Raw genomic sequence first — 26102 nt, forward strand, 5'->3', positions numbered from 1 at the left:
CACCCAGTCCCTGAGAGGAGAAAATCTCCTGCCCCAGCCGGGAATCGAACCCGGGCCCCTTAGGGTGGCATTCCGCCGCGCTGACCACTCAGCTAACGGGGGCGGACATTTTTCCGGCAAAACAAAATAACAGCTCTTGATAAAAAACGCCACGGCAACACTGATTTGTATATAGTCACTGAAGTGCCGCAATCGTCTCAGAAGGCTTCGCGTTTCATTGCTATTGGTCGTTCATCTTTGGCGCGTATGTACTTACTCTGTGACAGCATCAGACCCGTTGTTTTACAGCCACACCTCGTAGTCGCTGAGTCTTTGCAAACAACGGTCGGAACATTCTACAAATTATTCAGTTGCTCGCCTATAGAAATCAGCTCCCTGGTCACAGAACCATTCGAGAATCTCTGTGAAAGCGTCTCCATCGTTGAAGAATCTCTTTCCTCCAGATGTTCTTTCAGCTTACCGAAAAGATGAAAATCGCATGGTACAATGACTTTCCGATCGCCGTCACCCACATCTGTACAGCTTTCGTCAAATGGCTGCCACAATATCACTGCCACTGGACGCAACATTGCATTTTGTCCATATAGCGCCAAAATTTCGCATTAAATACGAGTGTAATTTAGACTTTTGTCCACAAGAAACGTTCTGTACTGCGTATTTCAACTTTGGAATACATTTCCAGTTGCCGAGCCATTTCGCTCGCATACGGCGATGCACTTGTTATCTGTACGTTTTTTTTTTTTTTAATGTGTGTGAAATTTTATGGGACTTAACTGCTAAGGTCATCAGTCCTAAGCTTACACACTACTTAACCTAAATTATCCTAAGGACAAACACACACGCCCATGCCCGAGGGAGGACTCGAGCCTCCCCCGGGACCAGCCGCCCAGTCCATGACTGCAGCGCCTGAGACCACTCGGCTAATCCCGCGCGGCTGTTATCTGTACTGCAGCAGAACTGTGTCTGCGGGAGACCTCAGTCTGATGTTCTCTTCTGATAATGCACCACTCTTCTTCATCTGCAAGGATAGTCTGGAAAACACACTTAAGTGCCTGGCCGAGGGTTCATTGAATCCCCTTCACAATAATTCTCTAGTCTATCTCGAACAGCGCGCGGAAAAAACGGACATCTACATTTTTTATTGTGAGCTCTGATTTCCCTTATTTTATTATGATTCGCGATTCTCCCTATGTAGGTCGACGTAGACAAAATATTTTCGCAGCCGGAGGAGAAAGTTGGTAATTGAAATTTGGTGAGAAGATTCCACCGTAATGAAAAACGCTTTTGTCTTAATGATGTCCACCCGAGATCCTGTATCGTTTCAGTGACACGCTTTTCCCTATTTCGCGATAATACAAAACGTACTACTCTTCTTTGAACTTTCTCGATCCACTCCTTTAATCCCATCTGGTAAGGATCCCAGACAACGCGGCAGTACGCTGAAAGAGGACAGACAAGCGTAGTGTAGGCAGTCTCTATAGAAGATCTGTTACATTTTCTACGTGTTCTGCCAGTAAAACGTAGTCTTTCGTTTGCCTTCCGTACACCATTTTCTATGCGTTCCTTCCAATTTAAGTCGCTCGTAATGGTAATTCCTAGATATTTAGTTGAATCTACGGTTCTTAGATAAGACTGATTTATCGTATAATCGAAGTTTAACGGATTCCTTTTAGCACTCATGTGGATGACCTCACACTTTTTATTATTTAGGGTCAACTACCGATTTTCACGTCATACAGATATCTTTTCTAAATCATTTTGCAATTTTTTTTGATTTTCTGATGAATTTACTAGACGATAAACGACAGCATCGTCTACAAATAACCCTTCGATTGTCTCCTAAATCGTTTATATAGATAAGGAACAACAGAGGGCTACAGCGCTACCTTGGGAACCCCAAATACAACTTCTGTTTTACTTGATGACTTTCCGTCAATTACTACGAACTGTGACCTCTCTGACAGCACATTACGAATCCAGTCACATAACTGAGGCGATATTCCATACGTACGCAATTTCACTACAAGCCGTTTGTGTGGCACAATGTCAAAAACCTTCTGGAAATTTAGATATACGGAATCAATTTGAAATCCCTTGTCAATAGCACTCAACACTTGGTGTGACTAAAGAGCTAGTTGCGCATTGGTCTTAGCGTGGGAGTACATGTATAACTTACATTCAAAAGTTCGTCCGAGGTACTGAATTTTGATACGTTTCGTAATACAAGCAGTTTCCCCTCTCTTCCATTGTCTAAGTTTCGATGAGGTGACAAGAATAAAATCCATTTATGTAAATTAAGAAATAAATATTCTAAAACGAGGATGAAAAGCGGACCTTGCACCATCAGTAGGGAAGAAATAGAAAGAAGAATTTTTAACAGCCTCGCGTCATTAATTTATTATGGTGTGTGAGGAAAGCAGAGTTATGTAACTCGAGATGGATGATCATGTTGTTTTTTTGTGGAAAGTGTTAAGATGTGTCAGCATTTGTAGACGACACAGTTCCCTCGAAACGACGTAAGAGCAGACAACGTAATTAGATAGCTTTAATCTCTGCTCCCGCGTCTGTTATGGTTCTCATTTGAATACTGAGAGCAGTGCATTGCTACCTTTTGCAGTATTCATAAGGACAGCAGAAATAATTCCCAGACAGCGTTAGCACGGCGTCAAGGCGGAAATGCGAATATGTATGGAGTGATGTTTCCAGCTCAGTTACGACCATGCATTTATGCTAAGGTGAGTGGTAAGCGATTTATGAGATCCAAAATAGTTTTAACTCAATCTCTTCGTCAGTAACCTAGTGTAGCTAGCAAATGTCATTTAGCAAATAACTCCACTATGTAGCCGAATAGTCACTAAGGAATCAATTTATCGTCAGCAACTAGCATTTGCATTCACTACTTAACAAAAGACTCATAAGTACCGGCATCCGGGGATAGGCAACCTGGGTTACAGGAATTCATTACAGAATTCTCCCGCCTCCCAGCAATGATTAGCTTCGATTCTACTAAATCGCATATTTAGCTATGATTACAGTGTGTCCGAGAAGTCTCGCTGTATTGAACCATTAGTAGTGTGTGTGTGTGTGTGTGTGTGTGTGTGTGTGTGTGTGTGTGTACAAACGTCCGCAGACTAAACATTGAACTCTAAAATTAACAATTAGCGCCTCATATGCTGTACTTGATTTGGAGTATCATTCAAGGGGCGCGTCAAGTGTTTATCTAATCTATTTTATTTATTACTTTTAGACAAATAATAGAAATTTGACAGCTTTTTTCATTTTTTTTACTAGCAACTTTGTTCAGAAAGCATGCTTCTGTTCCTGAAATATCCTGGATTCAGTACTTGCTTTGACGAAAGCTATTTTGACAGTTAAATATCACATCGGTGTAACTTTTTGTGCGGAGCTAGGCCTCGAAGAGATGAACTTCTTGACACTTTATTTACACGGATAACAGCAGCCGCTCGTGAAGTATTTCAACTTTCCCTCAAATCACTAATTAAGTTTTTCCTAATTACTCTGATTACTTTCCAGACAGTAAACATTTTTTTGAAAGACTAGACTTCAAGCTGGTCAGTTTGACACCCCAAATATCCGTTATTCACTCTTAGTTTGGCGATGAAATTTCGGACAAAAATCAACTGTTTAATATTCCCTGAAATCGCTAGTTAATTTTATTCTTAATCACCTTGAATACTTTCAAGCTAATAGCCCCCTCCTCCCCTTTTTTTACAATAGTAGGCCTCACACTGGGCAATTTGATATCCTAGTTGTCCGTTTCCCACTCTTCATTTGGCGAAGAAGATTAGGATTTATAGGGAGTATCGTTTGTTGTTTGATCTGGGACAACTCCGTGTCGGAAATCCTGTTGTTGAGCAGGACTCCCAAAAAACTCAGGCACTCCACCCAAGACAGCACCAATAGCTGCTTCCTGATCGGACACTTGTGGAGCGGAATTTTCGTTATCGCCAGACTCGATCATACCGCTTAGCCCGTCCACGACGACATGTTCGCTCACGCTTATATGCTTTACAGCAAATTTGAACGTCGAAATGCGCGCGCCCACCTCGTAAAACGCCTCGTCTAGTGGGGAAGCGCGAGAACACATGAGAGTACCTGATTGTTTCTGAGGTAAACTGAAGGTGCACTAAGTAAATCAGACTTCTCTGTCCTAAACAGGACAGCGAGGGCCTCGAGCTCATAGGTCAAATATTTGACCTCTGTAGTTATTAAAGCGCGTGATTCACACGCAATGGGGCGACGCTGCCCTCCTTGTTCTTCCAGAAATACGGCTGCTGTTCCAGAATTTGACATATCAGTTTGTAAAATGAAAGGCAGATCAAAATTTGTGACTGACAATAACGGAGTGTTACTAAGAGCTCTCTTCAGGGCGTAAAAGACAGCTTGCTTGCTTGCGGTCCTTCAGAATTCCTGTCCTTTTCTACGTAATAAATTTAATGGACTGCCAATCCTGCAAATTTCGGTACAAACGTAAGGAAAAAAAATTATCGTGCCTATGAACTTGGCTAGCACCTTTTTAGTCCTTGGAGGGCGAAAATTATGGATAGTCTGAGTTCACGAATGGTCTACACGGACCTCATGAGCCCAAAGTAAATGGCCTAAAAAGGGAGAGCTCAGACGCCACCAAATTAACCTTTGACGGTTTGACAGTTAGCCATGCCTCCCTCAACCTTACCAACAAATGACAGAGGTGATAAATCGCTCCGTTTCCATATTAGGACAATGTCTGTACTGTTTACCGCGTTCCCCTGATACACTTTATATACCCTTCAGTGCTAGTGCTCCCACATGACGTCTGTGAGTGGTTATTGCACGTTGACGTCAAACATAAGCTGTGGTGACTTTAATGTGATAGAACCGTGTAGAATCATTGATATGAGGTTTGTGAGAGCACGATACCGACAAATCACACATAGACATCTGGCTTTAGTGCAATGACTGCACAGTGAGTGGTGATGAGATGAGTTCTGGGCAACAGTGCGGAAAGAAGACTAGGTACAGATCCTGTCAGAACTACGCCACCAGAAGACTGTAGGGTTGCTCAGCTTGCTTTGATGAACCGGCGGATGACAACAGCTGAGATTGGGGCAAAGGTTGCAGGCAAAGTGCCACCACGAACCGTCGGGAGCAGATTATTGGCACGTGGGTTGAGATTTCGTGTCGCCATGCGTCGTTTACTGCTGACACCATACTATAGGCAACAGAGACTATGAGAGACAGTGTAGGGAGAGAGTCGAGTGGGACATTTGGCGAAATTCTGTAATGTTCAGAGGTGAGTGTGTTTTCCGTTAGATCGATATCTCCGTGTCTATAGTCGATCTGGTGAAGATAACATGAAACAGCAAAACTCAAGACCTGTACTTCACCAACTTCCGGAATTATATTATTAGGATATATTGGATATGATAACAGGAATGATTTTACAAGAATCTTCTAGTAGAAGATCTGAGAAGATTTACGGACGCACCCACTGACAAGAAGCTATTATCAGTGACATAAATGTCGAAACTGGTCTAGCCACCAAGCAGTGAATCTGAGCACTGACTATTAACGTTTGTAATTTAACTTAATGTGTTCACTGTTGCTCTGTGTCAACATTATGGCAGATATGAGTGAATGCAAGTCAGTATGTGGCAAGAACGGTAAACCCTGCTGTCCTACACTTCATGATCAGGTGACCAAGTGGCACATTCCAGCAGGATAATGCAAGACCCCAAATTGCAGTTCACGCCACAAGCGCCTTGAGTAATGTACGGATCGTTGACTGATCGCCCAGTCCCTTGATTTGTCACCTATGGGGCATGTGTGGTATGCAATAGGAAGATGTATACTTTTATGTCAGCCTCTAGCCAGTCATGAACGGGTACAGCATGTGTTTAAGGCAGCTTCCTTCAAGATGATATTTGTAGCCTCTTTGCTTCTAAGCCACAACGATTTATGGAGTTTACTGGTGTCTGTGGGGGTCACATGTGATACTGATGTTGATGATGGAATGAAAGTGTGGTTAATTATTTCATGTTGTATGATGAATATCTCCACAAAGTGGCTTGTGACTATATTGAGAATATTTCGGTGAGGAGGATGCAGGAAGTTATCTTGGATGGAGAGTCTTCGACAGACATAAAAGTAATTTCGGGTGTATCTCATCAAAGTGTGTTCGAACCCTTGCTGTTCATGTTGTATGTTAACGACCTAGTGGACAATATTAACAGTAACCTAAGTTTTCTCGCAGATGATGCAGTTATCTACAATGAAGTGCTACCTGAAAGAAGCTGCATAAGTATTCAGTCAGATCTTCATAAGATTTCAAAGTTATGCAAAGATTGTCAATTTGCTTTAAATGTTCATAGATGTAAAATTGTGCATTTCACAAAACGAGAAAACATAGTATCCTATAACTATAATATCAATAAGTCACGCAATAGGCCAACTCACACAGATAACTGGGTGTAATAATTTGTAGGTATTCAAATGGAAGGATGACATAGGCTCAGGTTCCAGACTTCAGTTTATTGGTAGAATACTGCGGAAATGCAATAAGTCTAGAAAGGAGATTGCTCAGGTATCACTCGTGCGAGCCAAAGTGGAATAGTGCTGAAGTGTGTGCGACCTGTACATGAGGAGATACTAAACGAATACAAGGAAGTTCAGCATGGATGGTCATTGGTTTGTTTGATATGTGGGAGAGCGCCACAGAGATGCTGAAGAAATTGAACTGGCGGACTCCTGAACACGTAAACTCTACCGGAAAAGCTACTTACAGAGTTTCAAAAACAGGCTGTAAATTATGACTCTTGGAATATTCTACCGCTCGCTGCGTATCACTTCCATGGGAATCCGAGGACCAAATTAGATTAATTACACCACTCATGGAAGCATTTAAACAATCATTCTTCCCGCGCTCCACACGTGAATGAAACAGAAAAAAAATCCCTAATAAATAGTGCAATGGGATGTGCTCTCTGCCACGCACTCCACAGTGGTTTGCAGAGTTTATATATATATACAGAAATACCCTGATCCTATAAATGTTTTAATTTGTTCAGTTAAATTTAATCCAAAAATTTAAGTCACTTCCCCCAATGAACATCATATTCAATATTTTCAGTTTCAGGACCTTTCTGACACATCAGTGCCTCTTTAACAAGTATGTCGTGTTTAAAGGTCAACAACAGTTAACGAAATTTATATTTTTTAATTTTTTTCTGGTGGTCATAAAGTACCCCCTTTGTAATATACGTTACTAAAAATGTGTTAAAGTTGCTAAGAATGTGTTAAAAGATATTTTCCTATTGTGGACCGTGCTAACACATCAGTATCTCTTTAGAAAGTGTGATTAATATAAGGCAACAACAATCAACGAAATAATTTTTTTAAATTGTTTGTTGCATGGACATAAAGCACCGTCCACCCCTCCCATGGTAATAAACGTTATGAAAAATGCTTTGGTATTGCTAGTGTTAATGGTGACGTCATAATTGCGAATGACAGTAGTTATTACAGAAAACGCTGAGGATTTTATCCACATTTAATCGTTTATGCAGTTGGTGTATGAGAACGCGGGAAGTTGGGTCGTTACTGACTTCGCAGCATATCTTTTGAGATATTCAGATGGGATAGTGCGTGTCGAGTCGCGATTGCTGCTGTCTTTGTGTCCATCACTGAATGGTGCCAATCTGAGACGGGCGCGCTCGGCCGCTGCCGGTTGCACCCCTCGGGCCGTCGCGTGGGCAGCGCGTGGGCGGCGGGCGGCCCTCTGACGTCACGGCGCAGCGCCACGCCCCCCTCCGCCGCCTTCCCCCACCACCGCGCCGGCGGCGGCGGGCGTCGTGCGCGGCTATAAGACGGCGGCGCGGCGGCGCCCGGGCAGTGGCGCCCTCTCTGCCGACAACGCCAGACCTCCCGACGCCGCCGCCGACGCCGCCTCCGACGCAACCCCACGCCGCCGAGCCCGCTGAGCCGCACCGGTGAGTGGCACTTGTTGAGCGGCGGGCGCGCGCCCCACACGGGCATCGCCGCCTCCAGGGCAAGCAGGCACCGATCCAGGGTTCTGTTCTCGAAGCGCCCCTGCACCAACCCCCTCAAATATAACTCGCTGTCACACCCACTTCTAACATACTTTAGATGCCTAGGATTCCGATAATAAAAATATTATGTTTCGATATAATAACAGTAATTTGTGTACTTTACAATAAAATATTTTGTAATAATAATAAATTGTTTATGGATACATCGGAGCTTAGTGCATCACTTTTGCACAGTAGTTCTCAACCTGGGAGTAATTATCCCTTGAGGGCTAAAACGTAATTTTCTGATGGGTAAAAACAACAGGTTACAGTTGTGCTTTGGTCGCGAAGCTAAAATAATTTTTAAAAGATTAACACTATTGCCATTATTTCGTCAGACCATATTGCTAATAAGTTAAGTTACCAGTAATAACATTTATTCAAATACTACCATTTGTGTGTGACACAACAGCTTGAGGAATGAATGTATGATCAATATCTTCCTCGCATAGTCCACTCACGACAGACACACTTTGTACCACGATCTACGACAGTACAATTGAGACATGTACATCACATTTGCTTAAACATCTCATGAAAATCCGTTCTCTGTTGTGGATAGTTCCCGAAACAGACTAGAAACTGCTTTATTATTCAGTTCACAACAATAAAGGAATTTCACCTAACTTCAGCTACGTATTGCTGCACAGCCGTATAGCTGTAGGGCTACATTGTCATTATTATTATTATTATTATTATTATTAGTGGCAGCGTCAGACACAAAGCATTAGCAGTCTAATGTTTAGTCCCCCCCTTAAACATCCCCATCCCATTAGCAGTCTAAACGGGGAAGGCTTTTTCTTTAAGGCGTTTGCTCATATTTTCAGGAAAGTCTATTTTATTTTTTTCTGTGAAAGGTCTTCCCCTTTCTGCCTCGCCTTACTCAGCTGCTTGTGGTTTGGAGGTTATGACTGTGGACTCACGAATTGTGTCGGATTTGTTGTTGATAGCAGGCAGATCGGTTTGTGATGGGGAGCCTTTCCCTGGTGAGACAGGAATGTTCTCTGCAGGTGGACAGAGTAAGAGATTTAGCCAGCAGCTAAAAAGTATCCTGTCTTAAACATAGCTTATAATTTCCAGTATTTCTATCCATTTTCACCCTTCATGCTATTTTATTCTCCAACAACCGAAAATTTGGAAAATCATATATGTAAAAATATGAATGCTTTTACTAATATGTTCTCTGGGAGGGAAGTGTTTGGGGGAGTGGGAGTGTTGTGACTCCGTCGTTCAACTATCTCCCTCCCTCCCTCCCCCCCTCCATTCTTTGATCCTTGCATGAGTATGACTGCAAATAGCAAAGCCAAATACATTCATAGAGGTCATCTTTTTCAAAGCATAAACATGGACAAAAGAAACTACTGCCTGAGAATTCTCAGGATTTAAGAGCAAGTTACGCATGCCTGAAATGGTGAGCTTTTCAAGAAAAGGTACTAAACGAACACGAAGTCGTAGTATTATGTAGGATGAGTTAACCTAACGTATTTCAGGAAATTGTTGGAAGTTCTGATTGTTGGCTAAATGAAACAATACTGACGGTATAGTTTCCCTTGTAAGTTTGTTTATTAATCATGGTATAAGGATGGTACGCAGAAATACATCAAAGAGTGGATGAGATTGTAAAATTGCCATTTTTATGTAACTGATTTGTTGAATTTGAGGACGAATGGTGCCCTAGAAAAATTCCCAAGAAGTGCAAAATACGTATTGTATCTTAAACTTTGATAATTATCGCCACAATATATTTTGGAACATATATTACTTTAACAGATTTGTAGCTGGCAACCACATTTCATTAGTATCTGACAACTACATCTTTTTATATTATTAATATGATTATGAATATCAGTTTTTTGAGGTAATGATCTGAAATAAAATCCTCATGTAATTAAATCAACCGTATCGAACGAAGTAGGAAATACCGTTAATAAAAATTTACAGAAGAAATTTATATTCATAAGTCCATAATGTTGTGTCGCATTCAAAACTAAAAACTTGTAATAGAAAAAAAGAACAATCCCGTTTGATGTCAACAAAAATGACAAAACAAAAACTGCTTTTGATTAAAATTTGTAAGAATGGAGAAACAGGAAATGAACTTAAAAACAACTTTAATGCCTTCTGTAAGACTTTGCTTAAGCAGGGTGATTCAGCTGTAACTACCGCTGTCGTTTTATGCAATTCGCAGTGTTATAACCCTTCCTCATAAACTGCGCACGAAATTTTCATATTCTCTCACTGGCTACGCTCGAGCCATTAATCCAACAGAAGAAATGACCAAGACATTTTTGTAGGCAATTTAATACAGTTAAATATTGCACTGGGTCACATTTTCGCTAGAGGCCGTAGTTTTCGAGTTATTCAAGAAAAACGAACAAAAGTGACTTAAGACGCACCTCCACTCGCACATTCAGCCCCCACCGGATTGCTAGTATTTTGTTCATGACACTCCACCCTGCAAGGGTACAAAAATTTACGAATGACGATTTATTCTCCGTATTAGACCTTTTTTACTCTGCACTGACTGGCCTTATTACGCCACTGGCTTACTCGAGGACTTACAAATTGTAAAATTGACGTTTATGTGAATTTTAACGTAACAGTTTTGTGGGATTTGACAGTATAAAACAAACTGTTACATCGTAATATTTGTCAGGCCATCTGATTACGAAACTATCGTGCCTATTAGGATTAAGTTTGGACCCAATTGTCAACTTAATTAGTTTTAGCGTAACGTTTACAAAGGGCAATTTTCGTTTATTACCTCCACGGGCACGTTTGAATGAATAAAGATGAAATAGCCGATCATGCTGATGGCGTAATAGCTCAATAAAGAGAGAGCAATAAGTTCGAATATCGGGAACAGTTCGTATGGTCCGAAGTTTTTGTACAATAGTAGGAGGGAGTTCCACGAACAATATACTAGAAATCCTGAATGGTGAAGGATGAGTATGGGGTGAAGGTGCGTTTGAATGTCACTTGTTGTATGTTTTTTTGAATAACTCGAAAATCGTGCCTCCAACGAAAACGTGTCTCAGTGCAAAATTTAACTACGTTAAATTTCCTACAATAGGGCCCTGCTCATTCATTTCTATGGGACTTTTCGTTTGCGTGTAGCAAGCGAGAGAATATGAAGGCCAGATATGACATTGCGGGTTGCATAAAACGACAACGGTAGGGGCAATTGAATCATCTTGTATAAGAGGCAGTCAAATGAAAACGAGATAGATGGGAAACAAGTAAGTAAAAATTTTTCCACAAATTGTCAAATTGGAAGTCGAACAGCAAGTTACATAAATTACGATGACAACAAACGTTTTTCAAGTAGACTGATCACTGTAGGTGTCCAACGCTTTTATTGTGTGTTACATGCGCAGTATGTAAACTTGCAACGCCACCAACACACAATACCACTAAGCTATGAAGTATTGTGTGAAAAATAATCGCCGTAACTATACATACATCTATCCTACTGTGAGACAAGATGGTCAACGCCTTCATGGAAAAATGTTTCCGTTGCCTACGGAACCGTGATAGAACCCAGGCGTGGATCTCTTCGACCACCGTGCTTCAGCTGACAGCCGAAAGCATTTTTCCATGCATGCACTGACCGTCTTGTCTCACAGTGGGATGAATGTGTTAAGCGTTATGACGATTACTTTTGAAGTAACAAAAAGTTTACTTACTGTTTCCATGTTAAATTAAAAGGAAGGTCAGCGTTGGTCGTAATATTGATGTTTTATTGATAGCAGAATCGATTTTTGATCACATAATGATCATCTTCGGTGCTGTACACATTAAACTCAGACACTAGTCAAAATATGTACAGCACCGAAGATGATCACTATGTGATCGAAAATCGATTCTGCTATCAATAAAACATCAATATTACGACCAACGCTGACCTTCCTTTTAAAATAACATATATGGTCGTGGTGCACACAGCACTCCATGAAGTCGCCAATCAATACTTTTTCCATGTGTCTCGCTTCCATTTGACTGCCCCTACAAACCCTCACATCCGGTAAAGTTAACTGATGTACTGTTTTAGTTTCGTACCTTTGTTTTTAATATTAACCCCCATAATTAAAGTTCAACATAATTTGTTTATGAAAATTACATTTTTTAGTTTTGATTCAAGAGGAGCCCAAAGCTACAAGTCGATTAGGTGAGTACGTGAAATCTCGTCAGTGATAAATTTATGGTATTCTAGAATCGCAGAAAACCACTTATTGAAAGTGCGAGAGCTATGTAATGATTTAATATTCTGTACTCAATATTCCACCTGGAGGCATGTGCCTTGCATACACCTGTGGGTGCCAGTTACAGTGGCGTAACTAAGGTATGATAGGAGGGGGGCGTGGCATGGGCACTGTTTCTGTGGGGGCGAGTTTTGAAACAGGCAACAAAATGAAGAACGGCACTATAAAGGGGAAGAGGTATAGCGAAGCAGGCGGCGAAAAAGAAAGGAATGGATTGGAAGTCACTAAACTGAAAAGGAGGTGGAGAAATATCTTGAGGGGATTTGAATTGGTCTGCATTTAGTAAATATTTCACGACACCCACTTTTCAGTGGTGCAGAGACTCTTGTTTTGGCTGCTACATGAATCCACTCCCGTCAAATCAGGTGAACCAACCCAATGAAACTGTAAAGAGTGTCCTTTGCTTTTACTGTTTCAAATTATGCGACTTTAAACTGTGTGTTTTTACACGTTTTGAATTCTATCATACAAATAAAAGTTGCATATTGGTGAAACCTTAGTGCTGAACGTTATGATCCAGAAATACGTTACAATACGAATATATTGGTTTTCTTGTAATGTAATTATAGTTTCAATGTCCATGTTTCTACCGTGGGGAGGGGGGTGGGAGGAAGGGGGGGGGGAGGGCGGCAGTATGTGCAGTTTATAGCAATAGTGTCATCTGTAAACATTGCAGTACTTGAGCTGTGTGTCATTAGGAGAGTTTTGTTGCTTCAGGATGGTTAGGATAAAAATAACGTACGATCAGAGGCTCTCTGTAATCACTCTGATGGAGCAAGACCTGAGACAGGTCTGATGGAGCAAGACTTGAGACAGGTGGGCGTCGTCATTGTGTGGCGAATGTCATTGTGACACAAAGTGATCTCTATAGAATATGGAACAAGTTTCTAGCGGCAGAACCAGATGAGAATCGTCGCAGATGCGGCCGCAGAAGTAAAACAACAGGTGTTTAGGTCCAACATCTGCGTATAACACAAAACAGAAACCCTAAACAAGATCCTACGCGTCTTACAGTAGCAATTACAAACAGCTACAGGAGGGCAACTGCCAACACAAACTGTAGAAAATACTTTCCATGAGCAGGGATTACGTGTCAAAAGACCTCTCAAGGCTCCAGCTCTAAATCGATTTTGGACAGGAGATCGTGTCACACTCGCCAGTATCCATCCTTTGTGGGCTGGGCAGCAGCAGTGGGACACAACACCCTCTTGTGACGAGACCCGTGCCGGTCTCCACCCGGTCAATACTGAAATTCGTGTGTGGTGGCAACGAGCACAACTTTTACATACTAACTATACCGTAGACCACCACCCTTACTAATACGTGGGAGGATGACTGGCGGCAAGTATCGCGAAGACATCTTTGCACGCGTTATGGCTCAATTTGGGGAACGTATTGGAGCGGGATTCACGCTGATGGGCTACAATTGTCCTGTCCCACCAGAGACCTTTCAGGGCATCATAGAGACCGCTGTGGAGGAATGGAACAATCGCTCACATGCTTATCAAGACAGTTTTGTAAGGAATATGGCTAACGCATTCGAAAGTGTCTCCAATTACGAGGAGGGCCAATTAGTTCATAAACAATGGGTTATGCAAGATGACAGAAGAAATTGTGGCGTTTGTAGTAGAACATTTAGTAATTTTTTGTGTTTATCGTGTTTATTTTTGTTTCCTTACGACCACACCTGACAGAACAAAATCAGTTTTGTTTCCTGTTAAGTCCACTATTGATAATAAAGCAACATACAACATTTGTTTTTACCACTCTATGAACATAATTATTGAAATCTGTAACGCTTAAATCATTATGGAATCACGTTGATCTCAGTAGAGGGATAAACTGGCTAAGTAACAGTGAGGATTAAACAAATGAATTCTTCTACCGGCTTTCAGGAATGTTTCAGACTATTCAGTCAAGCTTAACACATTGAATGTCATATTCGATATTTTCAGATTCAGGACCTTAGTTAGACATCAGTATTTTTCTAATATGCGTGTTGTGGGTAAAAGTCAACAACAATTAACAAATATGCATCTTAAAAATTGTTTTGTGGTGGTTATAGTACAGCTGGTAGCATATTTTACTGAAAGGTTCTTTAATACTGCTAGGAGTTGCCAATATTTTTGAGGTTCTGTACCCTACTTAGAGATCAGGAACTCTTTAAATCCAATGTTGTTAATATAAGTCGACAGCAAAGAGTTTTAATTCTTTCATTTTTTTCGTCTCTGATAACATACACATATACAGTGTAATTCTTTAAAGCTAATGTCTACGTACTTCTCGCACAACTTTATTCAGGTGACGCTGAAGAAACCAACGATCAGAAGATGATCTAATATCAAATAAAATTAAGGGTGAAACTCCTAATTCCTCCTTCTCCTCCCCTTCCTCGACACCAGAAGTGAACTGCTGGGGTCATATATAGATATTTATGGGTTATGCCTTTGATTAAGAGCAAATGTAATAATTCTGCACGCCGTGGCCTGATAATGAGTTGAATTTATTTGAGACGTATCGCGTTTTAATGGCGTTATTGTGAGTATTCGTTACTTTTTGTGACTGGTTATGAATTAATAAGACAATGGAGTCCCTCTCGTTCACTGCATATACCTTATGTTGATGTCGATATTATCTAGAAATGAGGCAGTATGAAGCATCGTATTGTACTTTTGAAAGCAGCCTCCGTTTATGAAGGCGTCGGTAGAATCCGCAGAGCTGGTGCAGATCTCTGCTGTTGGTTAGGTTTTCGGTTAAAAATGAGAAGATTAACAAATAAGTTACTTGCAATTAATGCTGCAGTTTCTATTTTGAAAATTCGCCTCTGTCACAATCGCATGATTTCTTTGTAGGCCTGTTACTTTCCATTTTACAGTTACTTTACTTTTACATAGCCACAAATGTCCTGATTTACTAATACGTTGGTATACCAAAAAGGCACCAAAAAGTAAAGGAAGTGAATATTAGACATCTCAAAGAGGACTTACGTTTGCAATTAAGACAAGAAACGCTCAACGAATAATTAAGAAGGAAAATGCGTAGCACTTCTGGTTTTATAGTTTCACTCATTGTTAATTCCACTGCAAACGAATTTGTTGTTACTCTGTCTCCACGTTACCTACTGTGAGGTATTAACTGAAGAAGGGGGAAACGGAAACGATATACTCTTCAGATATCGATAACGTTAAACTTGATTCTGAGACCGTAACAATACATAACATTCCTTTATACTTTGTCTACGACTTTACAAAATTTTTTCGAAGTTGCATAGCATAATATAAAGTTACTTCAAACACGATTTTTAATTTTCTGTCCAGTCCTTTCTTTCGTCGTGTCGCCGCCAACTCTTTTAGGTCTGTCACATAACTCTTTCCTTGGTGATTTGTTATCGAATACGTATTTCAGTTCTGAGAATTAATAAACACGCAGAGACCTTTTGGGAATACAATGGGTGTGAAGTACCGTTTACACTGTAATTGAATGGTATTCCTATTGTAAAATTTAGCCACTACTTTCCTTTCTTAAGGAAATAATTCTTTAATTGGGACGACATGGTCGACTGACATTACTCTCTTGTGTGTCTATTCTAGGAATGAGAAACGGAAATGGGTTTATTTATCTCAGTGTCTAATTCCTGTAGTTTCGATTTTTTTCATTCCAACAAGTGACATCGATTTTCGAGCTGGCGCTCAGCCACCTAGCAACTTGGGGGAACTTTCATTCCGATGCGTTTGTGGCTAAAGGTGTTATTAATTCTGGCAAGGGGCCTACCCACTTGTCGAGTATTTACTGTTAAGCATTCGCAGAAGAGAATGTGATATGTTTATTGATTCTGCATAATGTTTAAAGCAACCGTTGAAACCGAAATGGTGTACCGTTTACTTGGCTATTTCTACATACGTTGTATATTGCTGTGATGTATACTGCCAACCATCAGTACCAACCACGCAGTTACTCACTTATACTAGGAAACACTTTCTGTCAATAGAGTATTATCGTTTCATTTTAGAACGATTTTCGTCAAATAATGACAATGACTGTATACAGTTGGCTGATGTATCACCTATACATTTCAGAAGCAATTACAAGATATGTCGCTCTGAATACTGTCTATCACATATCTCTTCTATCTTCACTTTAGAATTCCTTGAACATTTATTTAACATTTCAAAAGAGACACAGTTAGTTTGTAATCCCAGCTTACTCAGTTGCTTCTTCACTAACAAAGCAACTATGCTTTCACAAAGCTAAGGTGTTCGTCGTTCTTCTACTTGAACATATGGTGGCATGCCTATCCATGTACGCGAAGCTAAGGATTTGTACACGTTTTCTTTTATGTAGTTATCTCAGAGGACGTAGTGGAAATACACTGCCTGACAGAAAGAATGAGACACCCTGAAGTGGAGGAGGAAGCGAGAATAAACATTACGGGCTGAGAGAATTTGTAACGTTATTTCAGCGACTACAAAACCGAGACAAATTTACAAAGAGCTTGGAAGTACACTGGTGTCCAAAATTAAAGCAGCGAACCGCTATTTCTCCGTCTTGTGTCTAATTCACGATATAATCACACGAACTGTCAACCAGACGTTCGTGCGATCGTGTTCTGCACGGAAGATGGCATTTCGGCCAACGGACGACTATGCCAACGATGACGTCAGGGCACTTATGAAACGAGGTAATATCTGCTGGGTAGCCCCACACTCACAACCACTGTGTGCACAGTCACACACGGTGCAGTATGGCACAAGAAGATGTCTGCCAAATACTCTGCGTTGGATGACCATAGAAAGAAAGCAAGCAGGACAGTCGCAAATTGATGTGGCCCGATGGCGTAATGTGAATCGTTCTGTTGTTTCTCTGATGTGGCGACAGTTTACAGAGACCGAAACGGTATCCCGAAGACCGGGGCAGTACCGACCTAGGGTGACGTCTGAAGAGAGGACCGTTATTTGGCTGTAAGGGCACGACAATACCGCATTGGTATTGCACGGCAGCTGGCATCTGACCTCTCACCATCCACTGGACATGTTGTATCGAAGCAAACGGTGTGCAGAAGGCTTCGACCGACTGGCCTTTATTGTCAGACACCTGCTGTATGTCTACCACTAACGCGTTTTGATAGAAGGGAACGTCTAGAGAGGAGTCATCAACATGCTACGTGGACGCTCGACGAGTGGGCCAATGTTGTTTTCACAGATGAATCCCGATTTAGTCTGGAGAGTGATTCTCGATGGATTCGCAACTAGAGGGAACGTGGAATACGATTTCTGGAGCCAAGCATTGTGGAAAGAGACCAATATCGAGGAGGATCCCTGATGGTGTGGGCGGGGCTATGTTCACCACCCGAACCCCTCTTCATGAAATGGGTGAACTGACAAGGTTTAAGTGCTTTCAGGTATCATGACGGGATCTTGGGACCTCATTTACGGTTGTTGCGAGGTGCTGTGCATCCAGACTTCGTATTGATGGGCGATAATGTTCGACCTCATAGAGGTTGGGTGGCTGATGTAGTCCCATGGTGCATGGCTGAGGGCACTGGATGGACGGCTTGCATCGTGTCGGCATTAACTAAGACTCTCCAAGACTGCGACCAGCTCTTTAGGGAGACTGAGCATTACCACCCCCTTATGAGACTTATAGTATTACTTGATAACCTGAATTATCGCTTGCACCTGCGAGAGCGCAGCACTGTAAATAACATCGTTGGCTTGTTCGCGTTCCGTGGTTTTTAACACACACTTGTATATTCCGTGACTTTACTAACGATTTTTTTTCTGATAGTAGACTTGACTACAGAAGGACGTATTTTCAAAGGAAGGGTACTTCTACAGTTTAAAAAAGAGACGACAGCCGCCGTTGCTGCGAGATATAAGAAAATATTAATTTTTGTTAGTATACGCTCTTGTAAGAAGCTGAATATATACTGTTATACTGTAATAGTTGCACACTGAGACGAACGTCTATATGAAATAATAATTGCTCTCTTAAAACGTAAAAGTTTCCTCTGTTCTGAAGTGAATATTATGCCTATCTTTCCTCTCCTAGTAATTACGATACGAAGTGCAAGAAAGCAGAAGACTTAGGATTTTGAATGCTGGGTAGTACTGTGCGACCCCTCTTTAATATCACAGTCTTTTGGAATGAACAGATTATCTTTTGTGAAAAGCGGAAATTTGTGCAACTTGCCCTACCAACTCAGACTTAGTTGTTTAGAATCGTATCCGTCTGACTTGCCCTTCAATAACAGCGTCAAGAATTATTCACAGCTACATTACGACACAGGTCTTGAAAAGCTGTTTCTTATGCTGGCTGCTAAGAAGAACTTTAACCTTGAGTGCACTCGACTGCACTCCGGAACGACATGCATTACTGAAAAATTAATAATTTACTCTTTTTCAGCCAACAAGACAATAATTAAGATTCACAGCACTAAATATTTTATATTTAATGAAAAAGGCCAGTTTCAATTTTAAATTACAAAGTAACACCAAAGGACAGATTCACAGGCGACGACTCCATGGGGCTGGGGAACCCGAGCCCCCTCAAAAATTCGTTTGAGTGGTGGAGCCCCCCCCCCCCTAATAATTTAAGAAAATTATCAGTTATATTATGCTTTGTAAAATCACAAAATTATGTTGAAATTTTTTATTTTCCTTGTTTGACGTTAGTTACCTTTTAAAATACATTCAATAATGAATTAAACAAATAATTATTACAGTGGTAAGCAGGTTAACTGAAAACGAGTGGTGTGAATCATGACAGTGTTATGGTGCTGCGGGCACACTTAGAATTTGTCCCGGTGCACGAACCTTCGGGTAAAGTCTGGCGCCGGCGGGCCAGCGCTGCGGCAGCGGAAACATCAAAAGGACTGGAGCAGAAGCGCCTGGAACCCTCCGCCTAACGTCGCCTTGCCGCTTCGAGACATTACGACGCCGCGGTTATATAAAGCCCACCCTGCTGTCGCAGTCATTCAGTGTGAATAGTTTCATTCAGTGCAAGCTGCAGACGTGTTTAGTGTTCCGATTATTTTATATGGCTATACTTTATTCATTTACTTTAGTCTCTTAGTGTATTGTGAATTAAGTTTGCAATGGATAAATTTGTTACCAAAAAGGCACGCTTGAAAGTTGATGATATTGCAAGTCAACCTCCAACCCAACAATTATTGTGTCGTCAATTGCTTCGTCGTCTGCATTCGAGAACTGTTAACAGCCGAAACCTGGAAAATCCGGTAAGGGAAGATCATTTCAGAAGTCTTGGCTGATCAAATATACATCGCTACAATATGAATCATCTACTGAAAAAGTTTTTGGAAAACCTGTAAAGAGGTAGATGCTAAAAATCAATTACAATTTTCTTAAAAAAAAAGAAGATGTGTTTATTTTCGTAGTGTTTTCTAACCTGAAAAAGGCTTTGGAAGAATTCCGTCTTCATGAAAATCCGTTTACGCATAAAGAAGGTGTTCTGAAACTAAATTCTATCACTAACCGAGGTGTGGCCTCCCAATTGAATGAACAGTTAGATAGTGATTTGAAGAAAGGCCGTTTAGCTTTTGAGACAATTTTTACTACCTTGCAATTTCTATGCCGACAAGGCCTAGCAATTAAAGGGCACGAAGATATAAACTCAAGTTGTTTTTTTAATTGTTGGAACTCCGAAAGAATGACATACCTGAGTTTAAAGATTGGTTAGGGCATTTGGGACGTTCCATGATATTCAAAACGAGATCATTGATCTACTAGGAAAGTCTGTGTTAAGAAAGGTATTGGCTTCAATCAAGAAGACTGAACATTTTTCTATTATGGTCGACGAAACTAATGTCATTTTGTATTCGTACTGTCCTTGTTTCCTTAATCATCAACAAAGACTTTATTGGCTTATACGTGACACCCAGCACTGAATCACAAACTCTGTTTAGTATTTTGAAAGACGCTTTTGCTCGTCTTGATTTGTCAGTGGATAACTTACGAGTGCAGTGCTATGATGGTGCCTCGAAATGAGAGGTAAGTTCAAAGGACTAAAAAAGTTTGTTTTCGATATACAACCAAAAGCAGGTTATTTGCACTGCAGTGCACACAGTGCAACTTGGCAGTTGTAAACAGTCTCCGCCATCTTACATCTATGAGGACTTAATAAACACCGTAAGGGAATCCAACAAAAGGATGGGATTTTTCAGAAGCATACGCCGTGAGAGCACAATCGACCAAGCTGGTCTAGACCCCTTTGCCCGACTTGAAGGACTATGCGACCTTCTAGTATCTTGAGAATACTGAAAAACTTTGAACAACTTCTAGAGTTTTTTGTAACATTTTCTGTAGAGTACAAAACAGAGACAGGTTACAAATGTGCAGGCTACCTTGAGTCAATGTTACAATTCATGACTTTTTTACGTCTTTATTGTCATGCGATGAACCCAGCAGGGGATATCATGAAAAATTTAATGTCCTGATCTATGTGTTTCTGATCTGGAAAAAATATTTGAGGGCTTGATTTGTATATTGAATGGGAGGAGTGATCGTTCTGAACACTTTTGGGAATTGTGTTTAAAAGAAAACCCTTCACAAGTGGATGATCCTTCGCTTCGTCGGAATCGAAGTATACCAAAGAAGTATGAAAACAACAAAGCCAGCTCACTGCACACTTCCAAAACCCCAAAGGAATATTACAAAGCTATTTACATTGAAGTTTGTGAAACGGTGCAGTCTTGCATTACTGAGCGGTTTGTTTCAACTGGACTCACACAGGTCATTGCAGTTGAACAAAAGTGATTGGTTTTACGAAACAGAGGTGAAACAAGCTTAGAAAAATCAACTGAGTTTTTCAAAAATTACCTGGACATTGAGAGAATGCGCTTACACTTGAATATCTTAGCCGATATCGCTAATAAAAAACAACTGGTCTTAAAAAAAATGCGTGATGTAAGAAAGTACATTACGCAAAAGCCTGCAGTTGGAGCAATTTTCTGTGAACTAGTGAAGAGAATTAAGCTGCCGGCCGCTGTGGTCGAGCGGTTCTAGGCGCTTTAATCCGGAACCACGCGGCTGCTATGGTCGCAGGTTCGAATCCTGCCTCGTGCATGGATGTGTGTGATGTCGTTAGATTAGTTAGGTTTACTTAGTTCTAAGTCTAGGGGACTGACAACCTCAGATGTTAAGTCCCATAGTACGTAGAGCCATTTGAACCATTTTTGCCTGAAGCTTCTCCAAGTAGTTCCAATCACGACAGCAACAGCAGAACGGTCATTTAGCGCCCTTATAAGTCTAAGTCATATATCCGATCAACAATGGGACAGAAGCGATTGAACAACTTGGCTGTTCTTCATGCCCACAGAGATGCTTTGGATGAATTGGATATCCGACCAGTCATCAACGACTTCATATTCAGTAATCCAGTCAGACGGTCGACATTTGCACCTTTCTGAAGACACACTAGAACTAATAATGGCATTTAGAGCATTATTAAAAATTCGTATAAGATAGAGAATTAAATACACACATAATGTTAAATTTTCAGTTTCGAAATATTAGTACTAGTTTAGTACTGTATTACTATATTACTATAGTACTGTATCAGTTATTTTCAAATACTTAAAAATATTTTTAGGATGTCAGACCCAATTAAAACCAGCTATTTACATACTTTTTGACTGAAAGTATTAGGCATACTGTATTAACTTTATTAACTGTATTAAAGCATTAACTGCGAGAGAATGTTTTTATTTAATGAACCCTGAGTCTTATTGAAAGTAAGCTTAAATTAGCTATTTCACTTGTTAATCAAAGTGCTATTACTGTGCTACAGCAACATTTTACGGTTTGTTCTTTTAATGATAGTTTAGGATTTATTTAAATATAATTTCAGTCTTTTCATAGCTATATATTCACTGCTCTGTAATAGCCTATAAGCATGATTATTACTGTAAATTAAATTAGCTTTTTACGAAAATATCGTGCATTTATATGTTTTGTTTCTTTTTTCAAAGCCAAAAAATGTGTCAGGCTTGTAGAGTTACCAGGAGTGTCGAGTTTCGGGGTTCTTATGTTGATCATATGACTCAAAAATGCTTAAAAAACTTTAAAACTCACTATTTTTCATGTAAAATTTAGAAAATTTGCTATGGCATGACCCCCAATGTACACCTCCCCCCACCCCAATATTTTTATACAGGGTGTTTCAAAAATGACCGGTATATTTGAAACGGCAATAAAAACTAAACGAGCAGCGATAGAAATACACCGTTTGTTGCAATATGCTTGGGACAACAGTACATTTTCAGGTGGACAAACTTTCGAAATTACAGTAGTTACAATTTTCAACAACAGATGGCGCTGCAAGTGATGTGAAAGATATAGAAGACAACGCAGTCTGTGGGTGCGCCATTCTGTACGTCGTCTTTCTGCTGTAAGCGTGTGCTGTTCACAATGTGCAAGTGTGCTGTGGACAACATGGTTTATTCCTTAGAACAGAGGATTTTTCTGGTGTTGGAATTCCACCGCCTAGAACACAGTGTTGTTGCAACAAGACGAAGTTTTCAACGGAGGTTTAATGTAACCAAAGGACCGAAAAGCGATACAATAAAGGATCTGTTTGAAAAATTTCAACGGACTGGGAACGTGACGGATGAACGTGCTGGAAAGGTAGGGCGACTGCATACGGCAACCACAGAGGGCAACGCGCAGCTAGTGCAGCAGGTGATCCAACAGCGGCCTCGGGTTTCCATTCGCCGTGTTGCAGCTGCGGTCCAAATTACGCCAACGTCCACGTATCGTCTCATGCGCCAGAGTTTACACCTCTATCCATACAAAATTCAAACGCGGCAACCCCTCAGCGCCGCTACCGTTGCTGCACAAGAGACATTCGCTAACGATATAGTGCACAGGATTGATGACGGCGATATGCATGTGGGCAGCATTTGGTTTACTGACGAAGCTTATTTTTACCTGGACGGCTTCGTCAATAAACAGAACTGGCGCATATGGGGAACCGAAAAGCCCCATGTTGCAGTCCCATCGTCCCTGCATCCTCAAAAGGTACTGGTCTGGGCCGCCATTTCTTCCAAAGGAATCATTGGCCCATTTTTCAGATCCGAAACGATTACTGCATCACGCTATCTGGACATTCTTCGTGAATTTGTGGCGGTACAAACTGCCTTAGACGACACTGCGAACACCTCGTAGTTTATGCAAGATGGTGCCCGGCCACATCGCACGGCCGACGTCTTTAATTTCCTGTATGAATATTTCGATGATCGTGTGATTGCTTTGGGCTATCCGAAACATACAGGAGGCGGCGTGGATTGACCTCCCTATTCGCCAGACATGAACCCCTGTGACTTCTTTCTGTGGGGACACTTGAAAGACAAGGTGTACCGCCAGAATCCAGAAACAATTGAACAGCTGAAGCAGTACATCTCATCTGCATGTGAAGCCATTCCGCCAGACACGTTGTCAAAGGTTTCGGGTAATTTCATTCAGAGACTACGCCATATTATTGCTACGCATGGTGGATATGTGGAAAATATCGTACTATAGAGTTTCCCAGACCGCAGCGCCATCTGTTGTTGACAATTGTAACTACTGTAATTTCGAAAGTTTGTCTGCCTGAAAATGTACTGTTGTCCCAAGCATATTACAACAAACGGTGTATTTCTATCGCTGCTCGTTTAGTTTGTATTGCCGTTTCAAATATACCGGTCATTTTTGAAACACCCTGTAAGTCGACGCCCCTGGACAGATTTATTTAAATCATTTAATACTAGGAAGGAAAGGGGACCTGGTAAGAGTAGGGAACAGTAGTTACAATTAATTTTGCAGCGGAAAACTTCGAGGCTGCCCATCTGTTTGTTCTTTTTGCGCCACGCGGGATTAGCCGAGCGGTCTTGGGCGCTGCAGTCATGGACTGTGCGGCTGGTCCCGGCAGAGGTTTGAGTCTTCCCTCGGGCATGGATGTGTGTGTTTGTCCTTAGGATAATTTAGGTTAAGTAGTGTGTAAGCTTAGGGACTGATGACCTTAGCAGTTATGTCCCATAAGATTTCGCACACATGTGAACATGTGTTCTTTTTTGCTCTCATCAAGAATACTTAATAATTTTTCTAGTGGCCAAAGGAGAGTCATTAGAGACTGATGACATCGTTCACAGCATGAACCGTCGTTGTCAGGCCTGTATTGCTGCCGGAAGTTGTCACATCCCATGCTGAACACATTAACCAGTTGTCGGAGTGTGCGTGCAAATCCATTAAGTTGGAAAAAACTAAGAACATTTTTTGTCTAGCGTTATGCATGTTGCAGTTATTTACGTTCTGATTCCTTACATTGTCTCTTATACTACCTCCTGTTTATACTGTTTTGAGACAAAATAAACGCAACCTTGCAAAATTTCCGTTTGTTGCTTGTGCCCTCTTTAGGCTGGACGGATGCGCTGATTAGGATTGTAAGGGTGTCACAAAATCGTGGTGTCCTTTCCTCAGGCAAGCTGCCCAACAACTGTTGTAACTGAGCCTCGATAATTTGGTTACTGCCATTGGGACAAAGTTGACGTCCGAGATGGTCCCACATATGTTTCATTGGGAACAGATGTAGGGGATTGCAGGCTGTGGGAGTATTTAAACATCATACGTACAGTTCATAGAGAGACGAGTCATATGTGGACGAGCATTGTGCTGCTGAAAAATAGCACCACGATACAGTCTCAAGGAAGCAGGATGTCCGTGACATACCGTTGCGCCGTCACAGCCTTGATACAGCGGTTTACCAAACGATGACGCCACGAGTAACATCGCTGTGCCACTCCAAACTTCTCACCAGGTTCCTGCCATAGTCGCCGACGATGGACAGCCGGGGCAGTGAACACAATGTGATACCATTCACCCATGCTTCCCACACCAACTGGGAACGTCTGTGATGTAGTGTTAACGGCACCTTATGCATGGGACGGTAACTCCCTAGCCCAGCTGCTGCTGGTCTCCGACCAATGGTGAGGGAGGACACAGAATTTTGCAGGCGTCCATTACGTCTCTCTGATTCTAGGTGCAAATGTGAAGGCATTACGATGTGCTTGTGCACATTTCCCCAGTCCTCCTTTGTGGTGGTCACATGTGATCGATCTGAACCTTGACGACGAGTATACATGCCCTCACGTACCCATGAAGTCGAACAAGGGCCACAGCCACATCCGAATAGCCCAAAAATTTAGATATTGCACGACTCGGTTAGTCAGCCAAATCTAGATTCCCATTGCAGCCCTTTTCAAATTGTGTCAGATGCTGGTAACACTCACACGAGTATGCGATATCCCCGTCTCCTTGACAGTGATCACTCAACGTCTGACGCTGTTCGCGCCGCTTGCATCCCCTACGAGGTCTGGTAGAAACACTAGATACTGTGACGGTACGTCACATAAATATTGACATTTTTATCGGTTGTAAACCGTAATTAAGTATTTTATGAATATAATTAGTGTAAAAGATGTAGTTAATGTTCTTGAAACAACTGATATGCAGCGATAATTAAAGAGTAGCATCTTTATTTAATGTCTATGAAAATAAAAAAGGATAAAAAGAGACGTGATTGTACGGCCGAGGAGGAAGGACGTATTTTATGGGACACACACTGTTTTGTTTCGTGATACTGAAGGCAGCCATTGAGCAGCTACACATATTTTATGTAAGTTATTCGTATTTCTGCTTAAATAAACTTGTTATTATTATTACAAAATGAATTTCTTTGTAATAGTTGTCACCTCAAATGCTCA

At 41.2% G+C, this 26102-nt stretch overlaps 1 protein-coding gene across 1 annotated transcript in view; it reads left to right on the top strand.

The window, feature by feature from the left end:
• Positions 1-2684: 2684 nt before the first annotated feature.
• LOC126092702 (uncharacterized) overlaps positions 2685-26102 on the top strand; it is a 372947-nt gene continuing 349529 nt past the window's right edge. The window contains exons 1-3 of the mRNA XM_049908425.1: positions 2685-2735; positions 7703-7850; positions 7892-7988. Of these exons, the coding sequence (XP_049764382.1) occupies positions 2685-2735; positions 7703-7850; positions 7892-7988 (296 nt within the window). The remainder of the gene's footprint in view (positions 2736-7702; positions 7851-7891; positions 7989-26102) is intronic.

The sequence above is a fragment of the Schistocerca cancellata genome, chromosome 7 (genome assembly GCF_023864275.1).
Source record: "Schistocerca cancellata isolate TAMUIC-IGC-003103 chromosome 7, iqSchCanc2.1, whole genome shotgun sequence".
In the NCBI taxonomy this organism is placed as follows: domain Eukaryota; kingdom Metazoa; phylum Arthropoda; class Insecta; order Orthoptera; family Acrididae; genus Schistocerca; species Schistocerca cancellata.